At 38.6% G+C, this 19,268-nt stretch overlaps 1 protein-coding gene and 2 long non-coding RNA genes across 4 annotated transcripts in view; 2 read left to right on the forward strand and 1 right to left on the reverse strand.

Moving 5' to 3' along the window:
* Positions 1-6: 6 nt before the first annotated feature.
* Positions 7-6,915, forward strand: LOC148727269 (uncharacterized). The gene is made up of 3 exons (XR_015990204.1): positions 7-427; positions 6,193-6,314; positions 6,775-6,915. It is a non-coding gene; the product is annotated as an uncharacterized LOC148727269 (long non-coding RNA).
* Positions 4,210-19,268, reverse strand: part of LOC111336034 (A disintegrin and metalloproteinase with thrombospondin motifs 6) — a 27,403-nt gene continuing 12,344 nt past the window's right edge. For both annotated transcript variants that reach the window (XM_088729188.1, XM_088729189.1), the window contains exons 13-27: positions 19,086-19,239; positions 17,929-18,027; positions 17,646-17,785; positions 17,098-17,164; positions 16,662-16,743; positions 16,149-16,276; positions 15,794-15,911; positions 15,042-15,122; positions 14,566-14,726; positions 7,907-8,039; positions 7,342-7,471; positions 6,773-6,983; positions 6,156-6,312; positions 5,160-5,486; positions 4,210-4,423 (exon numbers count right to left, since the gene is read on the reverse strand). In XM_088729188.1, coding sequence (XP_088585314.1) covers positions 5,164-5,486; positions 6,156-6,312; positions 6,773-6,983; positions 7,342-7,471; positions 7,907-8,039; positions 14,566-14,726; positions 15,042-15,122; positions 15,794-15,911; positions 16,149-16,276; positions 16,662-16,743; positions 17,098-17,164; positions 17,646-17,785; positions 17,929-18,027; positions 19,086-19,239 — 1,984 coding nt within the window. In that variant the 3' untranslated portion in view covers positions 4,210-4,423; positions 5,160-5,163. The remainder of the gene's footprint in view (positions 4,424-5,159; positions 5,487-6,155; positions 6,313-6,772; positions 6,984-7,341; positions 7,472-7,906; positions 8,040-14,565; positions 14,727-15,041; positions 15,123-15,793; positions 15,912-16,148; positions 16,277-16,661; positions 16,744-17,097; positions 17,165-17,645; positions 17,786-17,928; positions 18,028-19,085; positions 19,240-19,268) is intronic.
* LOC148727270 (uncharacterized) lies at positions 9,818-11,414 on the forward strand. The gene is made up of 2 exons (XR_015990203.1): positions 9,818-10,156; positions 10,498-11,414. It is a non-coding gene; the product is annotated as an uncharacterized LOC148727270 (long non-coding RNA).

A 19,268-nucleotide genomic window follows, 5' to 3' on the forward strand; every position in this document is an offset into this window, starting at 1 on the left:
ATGAAATCAAGACTAGGCGAGAGACTAGTGCTGGAAAAAATTTCGGGAAAGAAGAAAAATGGAACAAATTTGAAGCATTTCGAGGATGACTTCCAATATGAATTTGGAGTGGGTCCTTGACAAAGAAAATCGTCCAAACAATATTTGAGCGACTCATTGGTTGGAAATTGACATCTAAGATATTTCTTGCCAGATTGCCAACACAAAGGTACTTCCGAAAAGTGGATATGAAGCAAATGAGAGACCAAACCGGAAAAGATACTCGAAGATGGTACGAAAGGACAACATTTTTCATTCTTGAATGAGAGAAGTCGATATTCGTACTTCAATCGTCAATGCCTCAAGAAGATAAACGGTTACAAGCGAAGTTCACTGCAATTTGGGATCTGAGTCATTTGAGAACTAGGTGATATTTCCTAAAGCCAAGGTAAGAGAATATTCAAAAGATCTTAAAAAGAACACACATTGTCGAATGTTATCTCCATCTGCTTATTTGCATGTAAAGGTCGTTTGACAAATTTAAATCATTAAAGCTACCCATATCGTAATTATGCCATTTATAACTAAAAAAAGAGCCTCAACTCTAATGCCATGGGAATCGAAGTTTATTTTGTGATTTCAAATCCAAATTTACGGAGGAGATAGAAAATGTCTTTAATTGTTATGGCAGTAATCTTTTGAAATTCTTACAATATGCACAGCAACTGACCAGGCATCTGAACAAGACCAAAATCCTGTGTTTGTATTATCGTCAAAAACAATGTTTTTAAAATCGCTTCGTACTGAAACGTCCTAGCGTTGAATGAGGATTTACACAACCAAATAGTGACTCTTTTCATCATATCTCGACAGAAACCTTCCAATGGCATGACAATAGTAAAAAAAACCCTTGTAATCAATATGAAAACGCCTTCTTCACTTTTGACCCATATAAGCTTATGCTCTGGTGCGCAGCCGCCTGGGTCTGACTCGTCCCCAGCAATGCCATTCGTCTCATCGTTTCATGAGAAGACGCACGGGAAGAAATATGTTGGAACCCTTCCCGTCGTCCTTATCGTTCCGTTTTACTATTACTAGCCTTCATCTCATTTGCGCTTAAAAAAAAGATCAACAGGAGATGAAGAGTTCAGCGCGCGTGTAATTCGAAGAAGTATGGGTTCGAGTCATGTCTTGAATGAAAAACTCCCTCGCTTCCAATGAACTTTTATATTGCAGTCAACCTGAGAGGATCAATTATTTACTTATGTTAGCGCGATAACCTCAGTCGTTCTACAGGCGAACTCGTTGAGGAACGAAATAGAAATAATTAGCGCGGCCTCTTTAGTTCCCAATCTGTTACATCTTTGCGTGCACACTGGTTTTTCAGCGCAGAGGGTACGGGTAAGAAGATGGTAGTTTTTGCACTAAAGCATAGAAGCGAACCCTAGAGGACGTTGTGATTTTTCCCTGCTCTGATGCTTTATCGCCGACCTACAGAGGAAACGACACCATTACCACGTTGAAATGTAGGTATTCCGTAAAGGGTTTACATGTATTACACTTAGTCTAGCTTCACGAACAAATTTACTTCGGACACAGATACCAACGCCACAATACACGCTCAGAAACGAAGCAAAAATCGCGTTACTGAGAGCTAGATATATATACGGAAGACGTGTATCTTGAAAAGTAAGAATTTCATGAAGTTGTATTTGAATTCAGTACCTATACCGCTAGATAGTATAATACTTATATTTTATTTCATCTATCCACGCATGAATAGAAAATGGTTTCAAATCACTTTAATATTTCAGAGAAAAGTATTTTATGCTTTTCAGTATCTATATTTGGTTGCGAAATCGAAATAGAAGCCAACGGAGAGGGGAAGAGTAGAGTAGAGTAGACATCTATATTTATACAGGCTAGCCCCTTCAGTGTAGTAAACACTGATATCAACGGGGGTCCTGGTACCCACCCATCCCACCCCAGGGATTCATCACACAGTAATCTTGTGCGTGGGAAATTAACGTCTCCTGCCCCTAACCCTGCAGGAGACGGGACCTCCATTTATTCGTCCCTATCCGAGAAGACTAGAATATCTAACCATTTCTTGAATTATAGAAAGGTAGCATATTCTTCTCAATTATTTTAAGACCCTTAGTGTTGGTCCGGCCGGGACTCGAACCTGCGTCCTCCCGCACAACGGTCCAGCGCTCTATCCATTGAGCTAACCGGGAGGCGGTTAAAGAAGAACAGATTCGTAATGGTTGATTTAAGGGTCCTAGTTTAAAATACTCATACGTGATATTGGTTAGCCGCTTGGAGACTGGAGCCTACCCCACGTAGGAAATGAAGGTCTTTTCAATATTTGTCATAAATATTCCTGATATGCATTAGTTTTTCTTCAGTTTCTCTGAGACTCTTCCAGAATACTCTCACCATCTCCTAAACCTTTCAGTTGCGAAATTAAATCCAGTCACGACTTGGTCATTCCTGTATAGTCACTCTCCTTGAGTTGTGTATTTGCCTCCTCAGTGAGTTATAATTTTTTTTTCAAGACAGGTAATTGTGACAACATTGGTTTTGGTCTAATAAGTCTGGATTGAAAAGCGCCAATCGAGTTGCAACAAACCAGAAAGGAACGATAACCATCACGAGAGGAAAACAGAATGCCAGCGCAGGGATTTTGTTGGCGAAAACATGACAATGTTGTAGATATTACGGTGACAACCATTATAGAAAGGAACTTTGGATCGATATCTCCGTCTTTCACCTTGCATTTTCCTATTTTTGTTGATATACGAGAATGGCGAAGCGACTTTCCGGTAAATTTTAAAGTGTCTAAAGCTTATTTTCACTACTGCTTAGGTAGTGTTCATTACTGCGTAGCTTACTTTCATAACCATTTCTTAATTCTTAATTCTTAAATCCGCAGTTCACAGATACGATTTTCATACATTTACAGTTGGTTGCAATTCAAAAGACCTAAGAGATCCAGACACAGCAGTAATATATATCCTATAAAATATCTCCTGCCAAAATATTGGGAAAATCCTGATCGCAGCTTTGGAGAGTAGTAAAACATAAATGATGGGATGATCCCGTAGAACTAATTTGAAATTGAATATAGCTTTTAAAAACGACTTACTAATGATAACTTTAGTCCAATTTTTTTTCATCTGGGTTGGTTGTTGGTATCTTCAAATATGAAAGATACTGACCTCCCAGAGCTTTAAAGAGAAAAAGCAAAACTTGAGGATAGAAAAAAAAAAAAAAAAAAACCCAGAAACTAGCTTTGCTGCTCAAAAATGCTTAAACTTTAATCCTTTGCCTCTGTATCCCAAACCAAATGAAACCGATCAGTAAAGTATAAGATCAGCAGGCTATGAAAAATCCTCCAAGGAATATTTCGGCTGTTTAAAGTCTCCAAACGTGTCACTTAAACCATCGCCTTTGCAACTCTTTGAATGATCATCCCTATCTAAAGTTGTTAGATAGTTATTAGTGTCGAAACAACAACAAACATATGGAACATATGTGTGAACTGCGGTTATGAGACGTATATGAGAACGATCCTTCGCAGTAAAGCACTATTTGAGCAATAGTGAAAATCAGACCTGAAAAAAAATTTCAGGCCTGATTTTCAGTCCCGTACAGGCCTGAAATTTTTTTTTTTTTTCAGGTCTGATTTTCACTATTGCTCAAATAGTGCTTTACTGCGAAGGATCGTTCTCATATAAGTGTCGAAACAGTTTATCAAGGGATAAAGTGTCCTTATTAGCGGCATGGTTAACCAGCAATCTGGTAACATTTCTCACGCCTCGCAAACCTTTATCTCTCATCTTGCTCTAGCTTTGCTGCATTCTGTTAAATGTCTTCTGCTGAATCGCAAAGACCGACTGGGATTGACATAATCCTCTTTCCTGTTGCTCTAGCTATAATTCTTTCCATGATATCTTTAAGATTCTCCCGTTCGATTTGCCTGTACTTCTTGTCGCTTTTAAGCTATCCTAAGCGAAGACTTTGTGATCCCTGAACACCCGCCAATTTCGGCTTTTCTAGTTTATGCTCACACCGTTCACCTTCAGAAAGTTACTTCGGGCCATGGTGGGCTATGATACACAATGTTATCTCTAAAATATAATTCCGATTATTCCGTGTTACCATGTAATAAAAAAGCCACCCAAAAGCTAAAACAGAAGGAGCAAGAGAACAGAGAAGGTGACAATCTTTGCTGATGTAGACAATTTAATATTTCACCCATGATATCTTAACAGTAAGTCTTATTTGCAAACAAAAGAAAAAGGATCCCAAATTTTTCGTAACTATTTAAACTGTTAGGTTAGGTGATTGATATTTTTAGCAATAGTTTGTCAGTTTTTCTCTGGTCTTGTTTGTTTAGTCTTTACATCGTAGTTGGAGAGACTTAATCATCAGTGCAATCCTGCGGTAAAAATAGCGGAAGAAAATGTTTAGTCAGTGACTAACTAGAGGTATTGCTTCTCCTCTCCTCTAACTTCATCGGAGGTTTTTCCTTCCCTTCCCGAACAGTTCTTTGGGTTTCCCTTACAGATCGTTGGATCCTCGGCTTTAATTGCTTGTAATCCCCAATAAATCAATTCTATAGGAAGATGTATAAACTCTCTTAATAGAAAGACCAGAAGCTATTCAATAACTTTGCCATGTTAGTCATACTTTTCAAGTGGTTATTTTGTAGCTTCTGTCTCTGTAAATAGCAGGCAAACAAAACATCATCTTGTCACAAAACACAAGTTATTTCTATATTTTTCTTTACATGCATCTGGCTCAGAAAAAATTGTGGTTGTAAACCAGTTTGGGAGAACGGCCATATCTAAGTATAATTAACCAGCCGTTAGAGAGAGGATGCAACAGGAGAGAAAAAAAAGATGCAATGGAATCGATGCTCTTTTGGGACGTGGTACCTTGGTGCTCAGTCCCTTAGGGAAATGAATTCGAAAAAAAGACTCAGTTTCAGTGTTGCTTTCATTTCGTACGACAGCATTTCTCACATTTGTCTCAGGAAGTTAAATAAAAATATTCTCTTTAATTTTACAGCCGGCTGCGGGAATCCCGAGCGGGCCAGATGGGCCCATCTGGCCCGCTCGGGATCGCCCCGTCTGAGACAGACTAAAACCTGTCAGTTTTGGAGTCTTACTTACCAGTTTAGTCAACAAACTTGTACACAAAATTGATATGTTTACGTCCCACTCCTTCCCAACAGTAATAAAAGTTATCTTCACCGTAAGGCAGGGCACCGTATGTATCGTACGTCTTTGCACCATTGGAACCTGAGAAGCATTCACCATAGAATTGAAGGCTAAACACCTCCAGGCTGGGATCTGCCTCCGCTGTCGCATTAGCGCATTTCTCCACAATCTCGGACATGTCATGCCAGTTAATACCCTTCCTAAAGTTTTTGATTAGTTGTGGCAGGGCTCTAGGGCTACCATCCTTGAAACATCCTAATGGTTCGTACGTTCGATCACCTGAGAGTTTAGGATAGAATGTGTATAGATATAAATATCCACGATAAAAATCGGGATGACAATAGCATGAATATTTTGACACTAATGCGGTGATGATAAAAAATAATAGTAGTTACGATACCAGTAGTGATGATGATGATAAAAACGTTTTAAACAGCTTATTAGTTGATTTAGTGGCCTCAGGCTTTGAAAACGTGCAGTTTGACATTTTTTTTCTTTTCACAGATCCTGCGAAAATAAAATTCTATCAAATAAAGCAAACATTTTCTCGTTTAAACCTTTACTTTTTCATTCGTCCGTTTTATAATTTTTGCTTTCGTTCATTTGTTCGCCCGTTCGCTTTTCCATTTACTCGCCTATCGCTTAGTCGCTGGCTAAAGCGTTCATTTGTTATATTTCTGTAATGATATACATGAAAAGAATTTACGCGTGTCTAATTGGCTGAAAACGATTGCATTTTTCATATAACACGAGTGCAAATTACAAATAGCAAGCACGCTGTCAAATTTCGTCTGTTTTGACTTTGTGTGATGTTTTTTCATGAGAATTATTAACAAGTAACAACACAATTTTTGTACAATTTGGTGTAAATAAGCACTTGTACATTTTCAACCATTACCCATATTTATATTATTATCTATATATATATATTACTACCCATATTTATACCTGGACATTTTACATCCTGATTGCAACCTTCTTGTAGGGGAGGATCAGTCGATGTCGCGCACATGACGTCCGGAACAGGCTCAAACACACCGGTCTCTTTCAATCGCTGACAAGACTTTTTCCTGGTTTTGATTCCCGCTCCACATGATGTGGAACACTGTAAGTAACAACAAAAAAATCCCAATGATTTTTCTTTTTATCATGTAAGTGATCAAAATTAATCATATACATGTGATATCGATTTCTTCATTAAACTTTTGGAAGGGAAAGATGTCCAGTCTCCCTTCTAAAAAGTACTCCAAATTTACAATTTGCTAGACTTTATTAGTTGTGAGCTTTTTCTGTTTGGCATCAGCGTCTGATAGATAAAAAAAGGGCTCAAACCTCCTCACTACCCCCCTCGGAATAAAGGTACAAATCCATCGTATGCAATACTTCATTAATATCTGCGCCAGCTGCTCAAAGATCCCTTAGAAGGCTTAGATTCCTTAGATATTATTTTAGTTCAAGACAATCTTGCAGATTAGCGCACTTTTCTCTGATCGACTGACATATTTACTCACTGAACAATCACGGCATAAAATTTTTTCTGTTGTGACGTTCTTAATTTAACTTACAGCTGACCAATCTCCTGGAATGTTTTCAGCAGGGCAGTCTATCTTATTGCAGTCACGTGACACTGGGTCAGACGGTTTATTGCCAGTGCACTCGGAGTCGGATAGTGTTTGAAATTTTCCTCTGGTTACCTCTTGCCGACAAATAACTTGGCGTGTTTGCTGTCCTTTACCACATGTCCTAGAACATGGACGCCATCCGGATACGTACCAACTGGATGGTAAACAGACAAACAAACAAAAAAACAAACAAACAAACAAAAATCAGTCACAATGCGAAGATGTTAACAAAATTAGGTCATATGTGATCTATTGTTCGACAGATACGGAGTAGCATGGAATCCATTTTTTAAATAGAACGCGGTGTGATGTCAAAAATGAAGTCACATCAAAATATACTTGTACGCAACTGGTCGGGAAGTAGATTGTAAGTAAAAACGAATTAAAATACGTTTGCTCTTGAGCACCAGACAATAGATTGCCTATGATTAATTTAATTCATCTCTATATTTATTTTGTTCTCTAAAAGTAATTTAAAAAACATCGTCAGGTAGACATTTTGATTTACTCACGTAGGAGGACAGCCCTGTGTGTTACAATCCAGTTGATGGGAGGGTTTTTGAGTCGTTTTTTGGCAAACAGCATCATTTAAATAAGTCAAATCTGATTGTAAGATGCATTCCACCGTTCTCGTTTGAACTCCTTAAAAAATTAAATGATAATTAAGAAATTAAGATGAGTTCAATTTTTTTAAAGAACGAGATACAAAACCTCTTAAAAGAAACAACTTTTAACACTGACAGCACCGCCACTCCCAACCACACATCGCTGACTCAACTCACTCTTGGCTACAGCACTTAGGCTCGGTAGCCGCCCCTACAATACTCGGTACCAGTCTTACATTTTCCAACACTAAAATAATTCTCTTTCTCTGCACGATGTCCATATCTCATCAGTAATTCTCCTTGGTGTCTGCCATACTTTTCTTATGAGAGAGGGGTAGGTGCGTAGTTTCTCAGATAGTGACTTTGGTCCCTTTATTTTAATTTCACGATCTCTCAAGCTCGACGTCACACAGAAAAAGCTCAACAGACAACAGAGTTATAAATCACCAGGCTGCCGGTTGAATCTTCCTACCTCCTGCACATGAGTGAGTGCATACACTCCATTCGCCAATAACCCACTTAGCTGCTCCTGGTTTTAAATGCTTATCGCCGGAAGGTTTGTTTAGCGTGAAATCCACTGGTTGCCTTGCAACAAATTGCTTGTACTATAAATAGACCAGACGAGAAAAAGTGTGCAGTTGAGGCTTAATCTACTGAATGATCATATAGCAATTTCAGTAAGTTAGTCCTCTTTGTGTGTCAATGCACAAAAGGCATCGGTCGGAGAACACCACTAACATCTGTCGGTTGCCGGTTGGTCAAGTCGCCTCCATGTCGCCTCCAAGTCGCCTCCATGTTCAACCTCTGTCTTCATTGCCCTTTCTACGGTTCTCAGCAAATTCAATTAACCTCGTTTGACTCCCCCCTCCCGCCCCATAGCAGGGGATAAATAATGACTGGTGCCTAACTGGAAGAAAAGCCTAAAGTAGAAGGGAGACTAGTGCTTTACTGTTTAGTTTGAAGACTGAGTTTTGAAGGAGCCTCGTCAGCAAAGCGCAGAAGCGAGTTGAAATATGTGAATGTGTGAAGTTTTCGTATGAGTAAAGTAAGTATTTTATTTCACCACACAACCTTAAGGAGCATCTGCACTCGTTAAAAAATGTGCGCGAACATAAAATCATATAATATATATATATATATATATATATATAAACGATTATTTAGGAAAATAAAAATTAAAACTTGGTACTACAGATCTGTTTCGAAAGGGTTAAAAGTCCTCTCTCGTCAGGTGGATAAGACACTAGTTGACTAACGATCCTTTTAAGAGCCCATGACTGTAAATATTGAGAATCGCTGGCCAAGCTGAAAAATCGAAAATTCTGATAATTTTCCTGAAAAACCCTTTTAGGGAGATATATTAGCAAAAAAAATTTCAAAGTCTGAAAAATCAAATGTTTCCGAGAAAATAGGGAAAAACGAAAATTCGGGTTTTTACCTAATTAATTATGCAAAAAATACAGTAAAATTGAGCAACTTTAGTGTGCTAGTACTGAAGGAGGATGTTTCGTAAGAAATCGGAGATGTTTTTACTTGGAAACATAATTCATTCAATTTTCATTTATGGCAATTTTAGGAGCTTTGGTTTAATTTTAAAAATTACAAGATTTTTTAACAAAGTACTCTCAAACACTTGTTGCAAAAAGCGAAGATTCGAGCAACTTCAAGCCTTCAAAACGCGTCTTGGTATGTGAGAAATCATGTCAAAATGCATGCTGGCACAAAGTTAGGTCCTTATACCAAAATAATATGAAATAAAAAATTTGGGTAATTCTGAAAAGTGCAAAATACAAGAGTTTACGACGCAATGTGGCTAAGGTCATGAATGTGCAGGATATAAGTCAGTTTTAGAAATCGTACTTGAGAGCTACGAAGTAAACAAGATAGTCAAAGCTGGTTAAAACAATTATTTGATATGGAAATGATATGAAATTATACAATAAAAAATCCATAGACATTGCTGAAGAGGGCTGTAAATTGATGTGTAGATACGAAATTTTCTGTTAATTTGAATTGCAGAAGACTTTGTTATTGTTGACTCGCTATTTCAACAGCACTACCTACACCTAACTATAGATAAGGGCCGCTGTATATTTCACCATTTTTGTTGACTAGTTGTTTTTATTATCGACATTATTCTTAGTTGAATAGCTACGTTTTCTGCAACTGCGATAATATTTCTTTTGAAATATCTTGCATATTTTGAAAAATGTTATGCGAGTAAACGAAGTCACGCAACACCGCAAGCTTCTGCTGTGTAGTTTTTCACCTAAGATAACAGCCCAACTATTTTTTATGCTATTTACTCTTATCTTTTTCGGAAAAAGAGCCACATTTCTGTGACAAAAATTGATAAAAAGGACTTATGTCACGGTAACAATTATACCGTGTTGCAGTCTGGGCGATAACTCCCTATGATGTAATCACGGTCTTTTTCTTAAAGGTAAACACGTGCGAGGTTTTTCACAGAGCATAAAAAGAAAACGATGTCATTCTGTAGCTTTGCTTCTCTTCTTTGGGGGGGCTTGTGGTGCAAGTTCTGGGATTCGTGTAATGACTAGTGTTAGACAGTTTCGGGGAACGCGAAACTGTTCCCCCACGCAAAAGAAGATTAATGACATCAGTTTACTGAACAACTTCAGATTTTATCCTGGTGGAATGAGGGTGTGGCAGACATTTGATAAAGGCCCCGGCAAATGCATCTCTTTGGAAGGAACAAATGGTAAACTTTACGTTATATTCTCTTTCCAGTTTCTAGCTATAATGTAGCATGATCTCTCTTTAGTTTTGAGACTGAAAAATTCAGCGAGGGAAAGCTTGAAATCAAGATCACTTGAAAACATCAAACCTGGCGCCAGTTTTTGTTATAAAATTTATTTCAAGTTTTTTTTTATTTCGAACGCTACACTGGAAAAAGAAACTTTTACTTCATTTAGGCAGCAGTGCACAAGCTGCACCTAACGCTATTTTCGCTGTGGAAAACGCACCAAATCTCGCTCTGGACAATTTTTAGGTGTGTTTGATTTTGTCGTTAATCATCTTTCATATTATTATTTTCCACAGAACGCCATTACCAAAATATTCCCTCGGCGAATTTAAAGAGATCGCCCCAAGGAGAAAACTTAAAGAGCCTACTAAGTGAAGCCTACTGGCTGTGAAGCGAAAGGCGATGTTCAAGTGTTTCCATGTCCAAAAGAGGGCGGCATGCGTAGTTTCCAAAGGCATTCTTCTCTGAAAAAGCATCTCGCGTTCGGAACATGCACAAAGAAGGTTGAAAGGGAGACATTTCTTGATAAAGCGAAGGTTAAATATGCCGCAAGGCTCGAGGAAGGTTCAAGTTCCATGCCAACTATTCCTCTACCTCCTGAAACCTGTCCTCGTAGCACTGAAGGCTTCGCTTTCAAACAAGTTAAGAAAGCTTACCGGTTTAACGAAAAGCAAAGAGAATATCTGACAGTTAGATTTACCATCAAACAAGAAAGTGGCAAAAAGGTCGACGCGGAAATGGTTGCAACAGAAATGAGAAGAGCAAAGGGATCGAAAGGGAAGCGCTTGCTCAGTGTCTCCGAGTTTTTGGCGACTCAACAAGTAGCTTCATTTTTCCAGAATGGCACCAAAAGTGAAACAGCAGACAGCCCTCTGCGCACAAGCTGTAACCGTGGAAGATCTGGTTGTTATGGAAGAAGAGTTTAATTTGTCAAATGCTAAGGAGTCTATTTTTGAGCAGTTAAATTAAAATGTAACCTGGGCTTGATCAGAGAAAAAGACGTCTTACATCGCTCTGCTTGAAGACCTTGTTAGATACTGCTCATGCATGCAGTGCAGTTCAAAAGGCAAATGGCAAAAGGCTGCATGAAAAAAATTGAGTTTTATATGAACGTTGATATAAAATGGGGGCCATGGAGCATATTTTAGATCGAAGGGGCTATTTTAGTTCCCGCGTAGTGTGAGCTCATTGACACCAACTTATCAATGAGGGACCTGGGGCCTCCCTTCCGAGGAGAGCCTCCTTCTGTCTGTTTCTTAGTACGCCTTTCTTGGTTCAGAAAGACTGCTAAATAGGGTGTCCTGGGATATGCTCCCCCCCGCAATTTTTGAAATCTAGAGCTTCTGAAATCACCGGAAACGCGCTTCAGTCCTAGGAAAAATTTGTCAACTTTTTTTTAATTACAAAGATTAAAATAAATGATAATGATAATAATAAATTGTTCCTGGTGGGGCTACAGCCCACTCAACCCCATAGCTCCGCGGTCCCCGTATTAAAGGCGCAAACCGGAAATGAAAAAGTCCCCTTCGAACCGCACTTGGCTGTCAGCCTGAAGTCAAACAGGATCAGGCCGGCGAGATGTTGTTCGATAAAGACTCATTAAAGAGTTTATACAAATAATTTAAAACGAGATATATAGGACTGGATGCTTTAGAATGGAGTTTTGACGAAATAAAGGATCGTGTCCGCTTTACTCAGCAACTTCACCTTTGATCCAACGTGACAATTGTCACGCAATTAAAACATTTTGTTTTTCCTCAAGACAGTATCGAGATAAAAAGCAAAACCCTCATTGGCTTGAAAAAGAATTAAACACTATTAAATACTAGTCATTATTCTTGTACATTTTATGTTGAAGCCGTCAAAAGAGCCCTTCCTACACCAGAACCGTTAGGCGGTACGATTTCTTCAACTGATTTGCATCATGCAAACTCGTGACCTCTGGTCACAGTGTGTCGCAAAGCTTTATGTTTTGCCGGCACGTTTCTGAATTACCCAAATTTTTTATTACATTTTATTTTAGTATAAGGACCAAACTTTGTGCCAGCACGTAGTTTGACATGATGCCACACATACCAAGACACGTTTTGAAGGTTTGAAGCTGGTCGATTTTTCGCTTTTTGCAACAAGCATTTGACAGCACTTAGTTAAAAAATCATGTGAATTTTAAAATTAAACCAAAGCTCCTTAAAATGCCACATATAAAATTTACATTAATTATACTTTGAAGTAAAAACACCCCCGATTTCTTACGAAACATCCTCCTTTAGTACTAGCACGCTAAAGTTGCTCAATTTTACTGTATTTTTTGCATAATTAATTAGGTAAAAACCCGAATTTTCGTTTTTCCCCATTTCCTCGGACACATTTTATTTTTCAAACTTTGAAATATATTTTTTTTAATATATCTCCCTAAAGGGGTTTTCCAGGCAAATTATCAGAATTTTCGATATTTTTAGCCTGGCCAGCAATTCTCGATATTTACAGTCACGACCTCTTAAGTAGGTGGTTTGAGCAGCCTTATCAAATATTTAGTTGAGTGCCGGCACGCACTCGCCAGTTCGTTCCTTTTGTTTAGGGTGCCCGCCCCTGTTCTGCATATGATAAAGAATTTTTCAGCTAAGCAAAGATTGCATCTCTTTGTGGTATTTGAGTACGGCCTGGCGCGAGCTATTATTTTCCAGGTCACGGAAAACTCCGTTTCAGCATCCTTTAGAGTTGAGCATCCAACAGAGTTGAGCAAATAGATCTGGTCCCTAAAGGATGCTGAAACGGAGTTTTCCGTGACCTGGAAAATAATAGCTCGCGCCAGGCCGTACTCAAATACCACAAAGAGATGCAATCTTTGCATAGCTGAAAAATTCTTTATCATATGCAGAACAGGGGCGGACACCCTAAACAAAAGGAACGAACTGGCGAGTGCGTGCCGGCACTCAACTAAATATTTGATAAGGCTGCTCAAACCACCTACTTAAAAGGATCGTTAGTCAACTAGTGTCTTATCCACCTGACGAGAGAGGACTTTTAACCCTTTCGAAACAGATCTGTAGTACCAAGTTTAAATTCTTATTTTCCTAAACAATCGTTTACAAAGCTCCATATGATTGTAGAGCACTCTCCGATTCAAGGATAAGGTTTTTTACATTTTTACATTTATATATCTATATATATATATATAGGGAGTATATAGGGAGTCGTTAATTCCATCTTATATTAGGCGCTACTAATTGATCGCTCAAAGGCCCTTTTCTTGGATTTTGTCGGCCCTTTAGGTGTGGATTGGACTCAGCGGCCCTGCCAAGGGATCTTATTATGATTAGTATCATTTAAGGGCCCCTCCAGGGATTTTGTTGCTAATTTGCCCTTTCGGGCTCCAAAGGCCTTGTTTTGGAATTTGGTTACGGTTTACAGTTCTAGTAAAAAGTGGGCCTTCCCTTTTTTAATGCTCGCCGCATTGCTTTTTTGCAATTGATTACGCCACTCATTTTAACATATTTAGTATTCTTACCTCTTAATTTTTAGGGTTTGTTTCTTGTATTTTGTCCATTGGTTTCTTTGTAATTAGGTTTTTTGTTTATTAGCACCAGTTCATTAGTCGTTATCTGTAATTACGTAATCACTAGCACTTCCATCCTATTTAATGCTCTTTTTTTATATCAAAAGTTTAAATAACTGAAGAAGGTCTCTGACTGAAACGTTTTTTATTAACATTTTTTATATTTTTTACGTCAGAAGTTGTCCATCCTCGCAATTTTGTAAACTTTCTATATATATAGAGGGATTAAACTTGGTGTCCATGAAACAGTGCTCGATACAAATAGTAGAGCGGGTATAATGTGTGGTGGGCGGGAAAAAAGTTGTTTTTTTCCGCCTACCACACATTATATATATATCATGTGATATAGCTCTTTGGCATACAAAGCTCTGCTTTCATGTCCAAATTGAGCACTGTGGGGTGAGTCATTGCCGCTAGCATTGGGTATAGCTCACTAGGCTTTCCTAGTTTGAGCACTCTGGCATGGCTTAGACGATACCACAAATGTGGGATCGTTCGGGGTAACCATATCGGTTCTCCCCCATCCTAGCATCAGCGCTGCACTGATGAGGCCCAGAAGGCCGAAACGGTACTGTCTGCAGTTATATATGTACATATATATATATATGTATGTATATATATGTAGTAGCAAATGGACTAGTCAAGTTACGCACATATGGATTTTAATACAGCCTGTTTCGTAGACCAACAAAAGTTGATCCACTCATCAGTCAAACTCAATACACACTGAGGCATCGTGACGGTTAACTCATCGTGAGAGTTTCATTGAAATATATAGATAAAACCTTTTAGAGGAAAGGAATCTTACGTAGACTTCAAGATGTCCATTGGTTGGTCCAGGAATGAAGACTCTATCAGCGTCCTGGTTCTTTTCGTGATAATAATACACAATAGTCCCCGCAGCGTGTTTAGATGTACTCCATGTATACATCACCGGGTATACGTCTTTTCCAGATCCATCTTTTACACCTTACGTCGTAAATGGAAAAGTGAAAAGAAAAAAAGGAAAAAACAAAACTGTTCACAGGAGTGACTCACATAGCTGCCGTGACTTTTCGCTTTCCATACCATGAATCCTTGCAGTACTACCAACCATACTACTCTGAATATCTGACCATTCCCACCACCTAAACTGTAACTAAAACTACCGCTTATTGCAGTTGTCACCCACTTCAGTTTTCCCTCTCCAGGGTCTGTGTGTGTACATATGAGTCTACACTTATATGTCTAAATGATTCCACTCGAAAGTTAAAACTTTATCAATCGAACTGAAAAAACCCTTACCCAGAAAATTCCAGTCTTCCACTTCTTCATTGACCGTTATATTTGTTGCGCCGATAGGAACGTCCAAAACTGTGCAACTTCCTAATCCATTGAAATCCAGAAATTTTGTTAGGCTTTTTGGACTACTAATATAAGGATAGGCGGAGTAATCAGGAGAGCACAACGGACCCGATCCTTAAAATAGCCACTCCCTAGCCTTGTTAGAGCTGGCTGGCAAATTTTCGAATAGGTGAGAATCTTGTGGGGTTGGGACGGCATCATAAGAATACTGATTAATTATCAAATATGGCGTTTCAGAACTCACGCTGCTGTTTGTGGAGGAAATAAACTTTTCAGTTGAAAAATTTGTTCGTTGAGTCCGCCAGATGAATGTTAGAAAGTGGATTGATTTTATTTCTTTAGCTTCCACTATCCATGCGTATGATTAATTTAACCTTCTTCGCGAGTTTAGTGAGTCAAGATCGTTTTCAGGTGAGTTTAGTGCTCACGGCTGTTGCTCCGAGTTATAACTGCCATGCAGGATTAAAAGATAGAACAAAAGCAGAAACAATAACGAAAGGCATTCTAAAGCTGTATTTATCATTTCAGGTTGCTATGTGATGATGTGTTTATCACTGAGGTCGTAATCTTCGTACCTAGCCACCAATAGAACACAAGTGAGAACCAATCAAATCGCATAAAGTGATGATAAGGATACATATTTCAATAATCAGGGAATAAGTATTCAAGCGGTCAGTCGTTTTCCAACAAACCTTTACAAGGCGTTAGTACTTTGCCGAAGACCTTTTTGCAGGTTGTACCGTCTCCGTTACAAACTTTACAGCGATCGTACTTCACACCAGATTCCAGGATATTGTCACAGCCAACGGACTACAATAAAAAGAAAAAAATTGACCCAGGTAGGTACTTCTACTTGTTATTAATAGATCTATCATAGGTGTTGATTACTTAATTGATTTTATATAAATTATATATGGTAAGATTGATTTCATTGTTATGTTGTATGGTTTTGTTTGTTTTGAATGTCTTGAGAACTTGTCGTTCTGAAATCTAAGGCCAAATTAATGAAATGAATGATTTTCATACTTTTTGCAATTGCTGACAAACCTTGCATTTGCCTTCGATACAAACATCTTTAATTTTACTGTCCAGGCTACATCGTGTTCCATCTTTTACGTTTCCAAATGGCTGGACTTTGGAGCCATACTTACAGAGCAACACACAGGGATGTCTTCCTGCCGTGGGAAGACAAAGGAAAAACTTGTAGTGATTTGTACAGTATCGATAAATGTATTAGGGACAATACCAGACCACGATTACCAACTGAGAAACTCCATTACAATCTTCGACCAAGTGAAAAAAACAGGAAAATATCACTTCCTCATTCCCAGTCCTTTTCGCAGCCCTAAGTCGTGTTGCGCAACTCACGCTCTTTAGTGAAAGCGCTGCATGACAGAACCAAACAACGTATGTGCATGCAAAAAAAATAGACAGAAGGGACAGGGGAAGCTTTTATTTCATGATTACCATTTCCAGAGAATTGTATAAACCATTCAGTTTTGTCGCTTAGAAGGAACTTCGTACGTTCGTACTTTGAATGTTTAAATACTTTATACTTACCAGATAACTCATATGGAGCTGATCTTGACCATTTAGAGGTGCACTGTGCCTCTCGGTGGGTTGGTGTTCCCTCTGGACAAGCCTGTCATAAAAGATCTTACAGTCAGAATATAGTTTTCATGTACTGGAGTCCGTCTGGATATTGAAATTAGACGGACTCCATACGTGCAAAACTTTTTGTTTAATAAATTTAATCATCTTTTTCTCACGTTACAGCTTTTAATCAGCCATTGTTTTTTTTAAGTATTTATAGACTGGAACTCACAAACATATTTTGACTTGATAATGACGTTTAGCCAACGTCGAAACGTCGTCGTCTTTTAGGAATTGTTTTAATCTTAAAATGATTTTAAGGAATGTTTTATCGCAATTTTTTATTGTTAAATGCTTCTCAAAATCAATTCTTGTTCATTGTTATTGTCATTAAAACAATTACCTCTGGATTGCATATTCTCCAATGTCCTACATTCTCCCCTTTGCAATCCATGCCTCCATTTTGTGGTCTATAAAAAGAGTCAGAAAAATAAGTAGGGGGTGTAATAGAAAGTTTCCTGAAAATAATCAGAAAAATTATCATGATAGAAAAAGACAGAGACAAAAGTGAGTGAAACAAGAAAACCTACAAACGGACAGACGGACAGACAACAGTCAGACATAGAAATACAGAGACCGACGTCCCCCCCTTACAAATCTTCCCCCCTGAGGTGATGAACACTGATTGGCCCCCAACTAACCAATTGTGCGGAAACGGTAACTACACTGTAGTGTAATTTTTCAATCCTATTGTGAGGACTCAAAATGAATTGTGGTTGATTGCTCATGAACAAACAGTGAACAAACAGGAACAGATCGGAAAGGCCATCATCTATTTCCGGCTGGAGAGACACTCAACTTCAAATGAGTGTATTTCAATCAAATGCTGTGCTCACAAATTGCTATGGAGAAGAGGTTTCAGTAGAAAAACGGAAAAGAAAATATACTCACGGGGGGTTAGTGCAAGTTCGTGTTCTGTACTGTACACCACCCCCACAGGAATATGAACATTGTCCATAGCCTGACCACTGACTCCACCCTCCGTCAGTCATCGGCGATCCGTCATCAACACATTCTCCTTTAATACACCACTTGTGATCAAAGGACATATCGATTAGTCCAAAATGAAGGTACACCCCAAAAAAGGGAGAATAAAGTTAGAGGAAAATTTGAGAGGGGAAATTTCGTCATAAAAATTATTCTAGCACAAATGCGACTTTATGGTATTGCTTACCTGTCTATCACCGCATTTTGAACCATCTGCCTGTTGCACAACACTACTTACACAAGAGGTACCGCCGTCCTTTGTACAATACAATGAGATGCAATTCGACTGGAGAAAACGAAATAATGATTGTTACATTTTTATTTCTAAGTTAAAATGGGGAAAGCATCCCTTCCTTTTAGCATATAGAGTAAAACTAATGCTATGTAGCTTCCTCTCAAAACTGAAATCTCATCAGTTTTTCGCTTGGATTTGCATTACGGGAATTTCCAACCGGGGGTAAAGATACTTTTTTAAATACGTTGGTTTTTTCTCGAATCACTCCGTGATTAGTCAAAGAGACTCGCAACGTCCTGTCAACCAATCAGATATAAAAACAAATCCGATAGCCCTTGGTCGCCTGCTGGTTCCCACGTTAGAGGTATTTTACATGTTTTACGTTTGAATCTCCATTGGTCCCTGAATATTAATTCCTGCGCTGGTTTTTGGTGTTTTTAGGTTTTGGTTGAGGACACTCCGTAGAAATCGCTCTAAAATTTTACTTTACTAACCCAAAAGGTGGAAAAAATCAAAGAATATCAGTCGGTCAGGAGAATCGAGTATGCGATCATCAAAGAATAATGCCCAGACTTTTATCAAATTTTCACAAGTAATGTTTAATTTGAATAATGTTCACAGCACACATGTAAGAAGAATTTCATCTACTCCGTTTGTTGAATAGGGGCTTATAGGTTTTTGAAAATCTTAGAAACCAGTCATTATATATCACCTAGGGGTGGGTTCGGAGGATTTTGGAGAGTCACATGCTTTTCAGGGGGGACGGAGGGGGATCAGCATCACCAAAAGATTATTAAGGGGAACACTATGGAAAACTGACTGCCAAGAAACCGCAAATTGGGTGAGAAGGTCAGAGGATTTTTTTTAAGCAATGACATACATTTCTGGGGGAACGGGGGGAATCATAGTCAGCCAGAGACTTTAAAAGGAGTACTATAGAAAACTGTCAATAAACCTCCAACTGGGGGGGGGGGGTGGGGTGATCATCAAATTAATACAGAGCATTAATGGAGAATCAGGTCGATTTTATCGTGACAAAATAAAAATTCTCCGACCACCCCAGGTGATACACAGTGACTGCTCCCTATGGTTTATGAACATCTTCATACCCTCATCTTTGGACACAATTTATAGCTGGCACCAAACTGAAGTGCGCATTGTGCATCGCCGTCGTACACTTGACCAGGTAATTTATTATGATTGGCTCTTGATCCCAAAACAGGTTTTTCAGGGTGGTCGTCCAGACAAGACGAAGATGAACCACTAGAAGGAAGGCAAGCATGGAAAAAAAT

Source organism: Stylophora pistillata, chromosome 7 (assembly GCF_964205215.1).
Source record: "Stylophora pistillata chromosome 7, jaStyPist1.2, whole genome shotgun sequence".
NCBI classification, from domain to species: Eukaryota; Metazoa; Cnidaria; class Anthozoa; order Scleractinia; family Pocilloporidae; genus Stylophora; species Stylophora pistillata.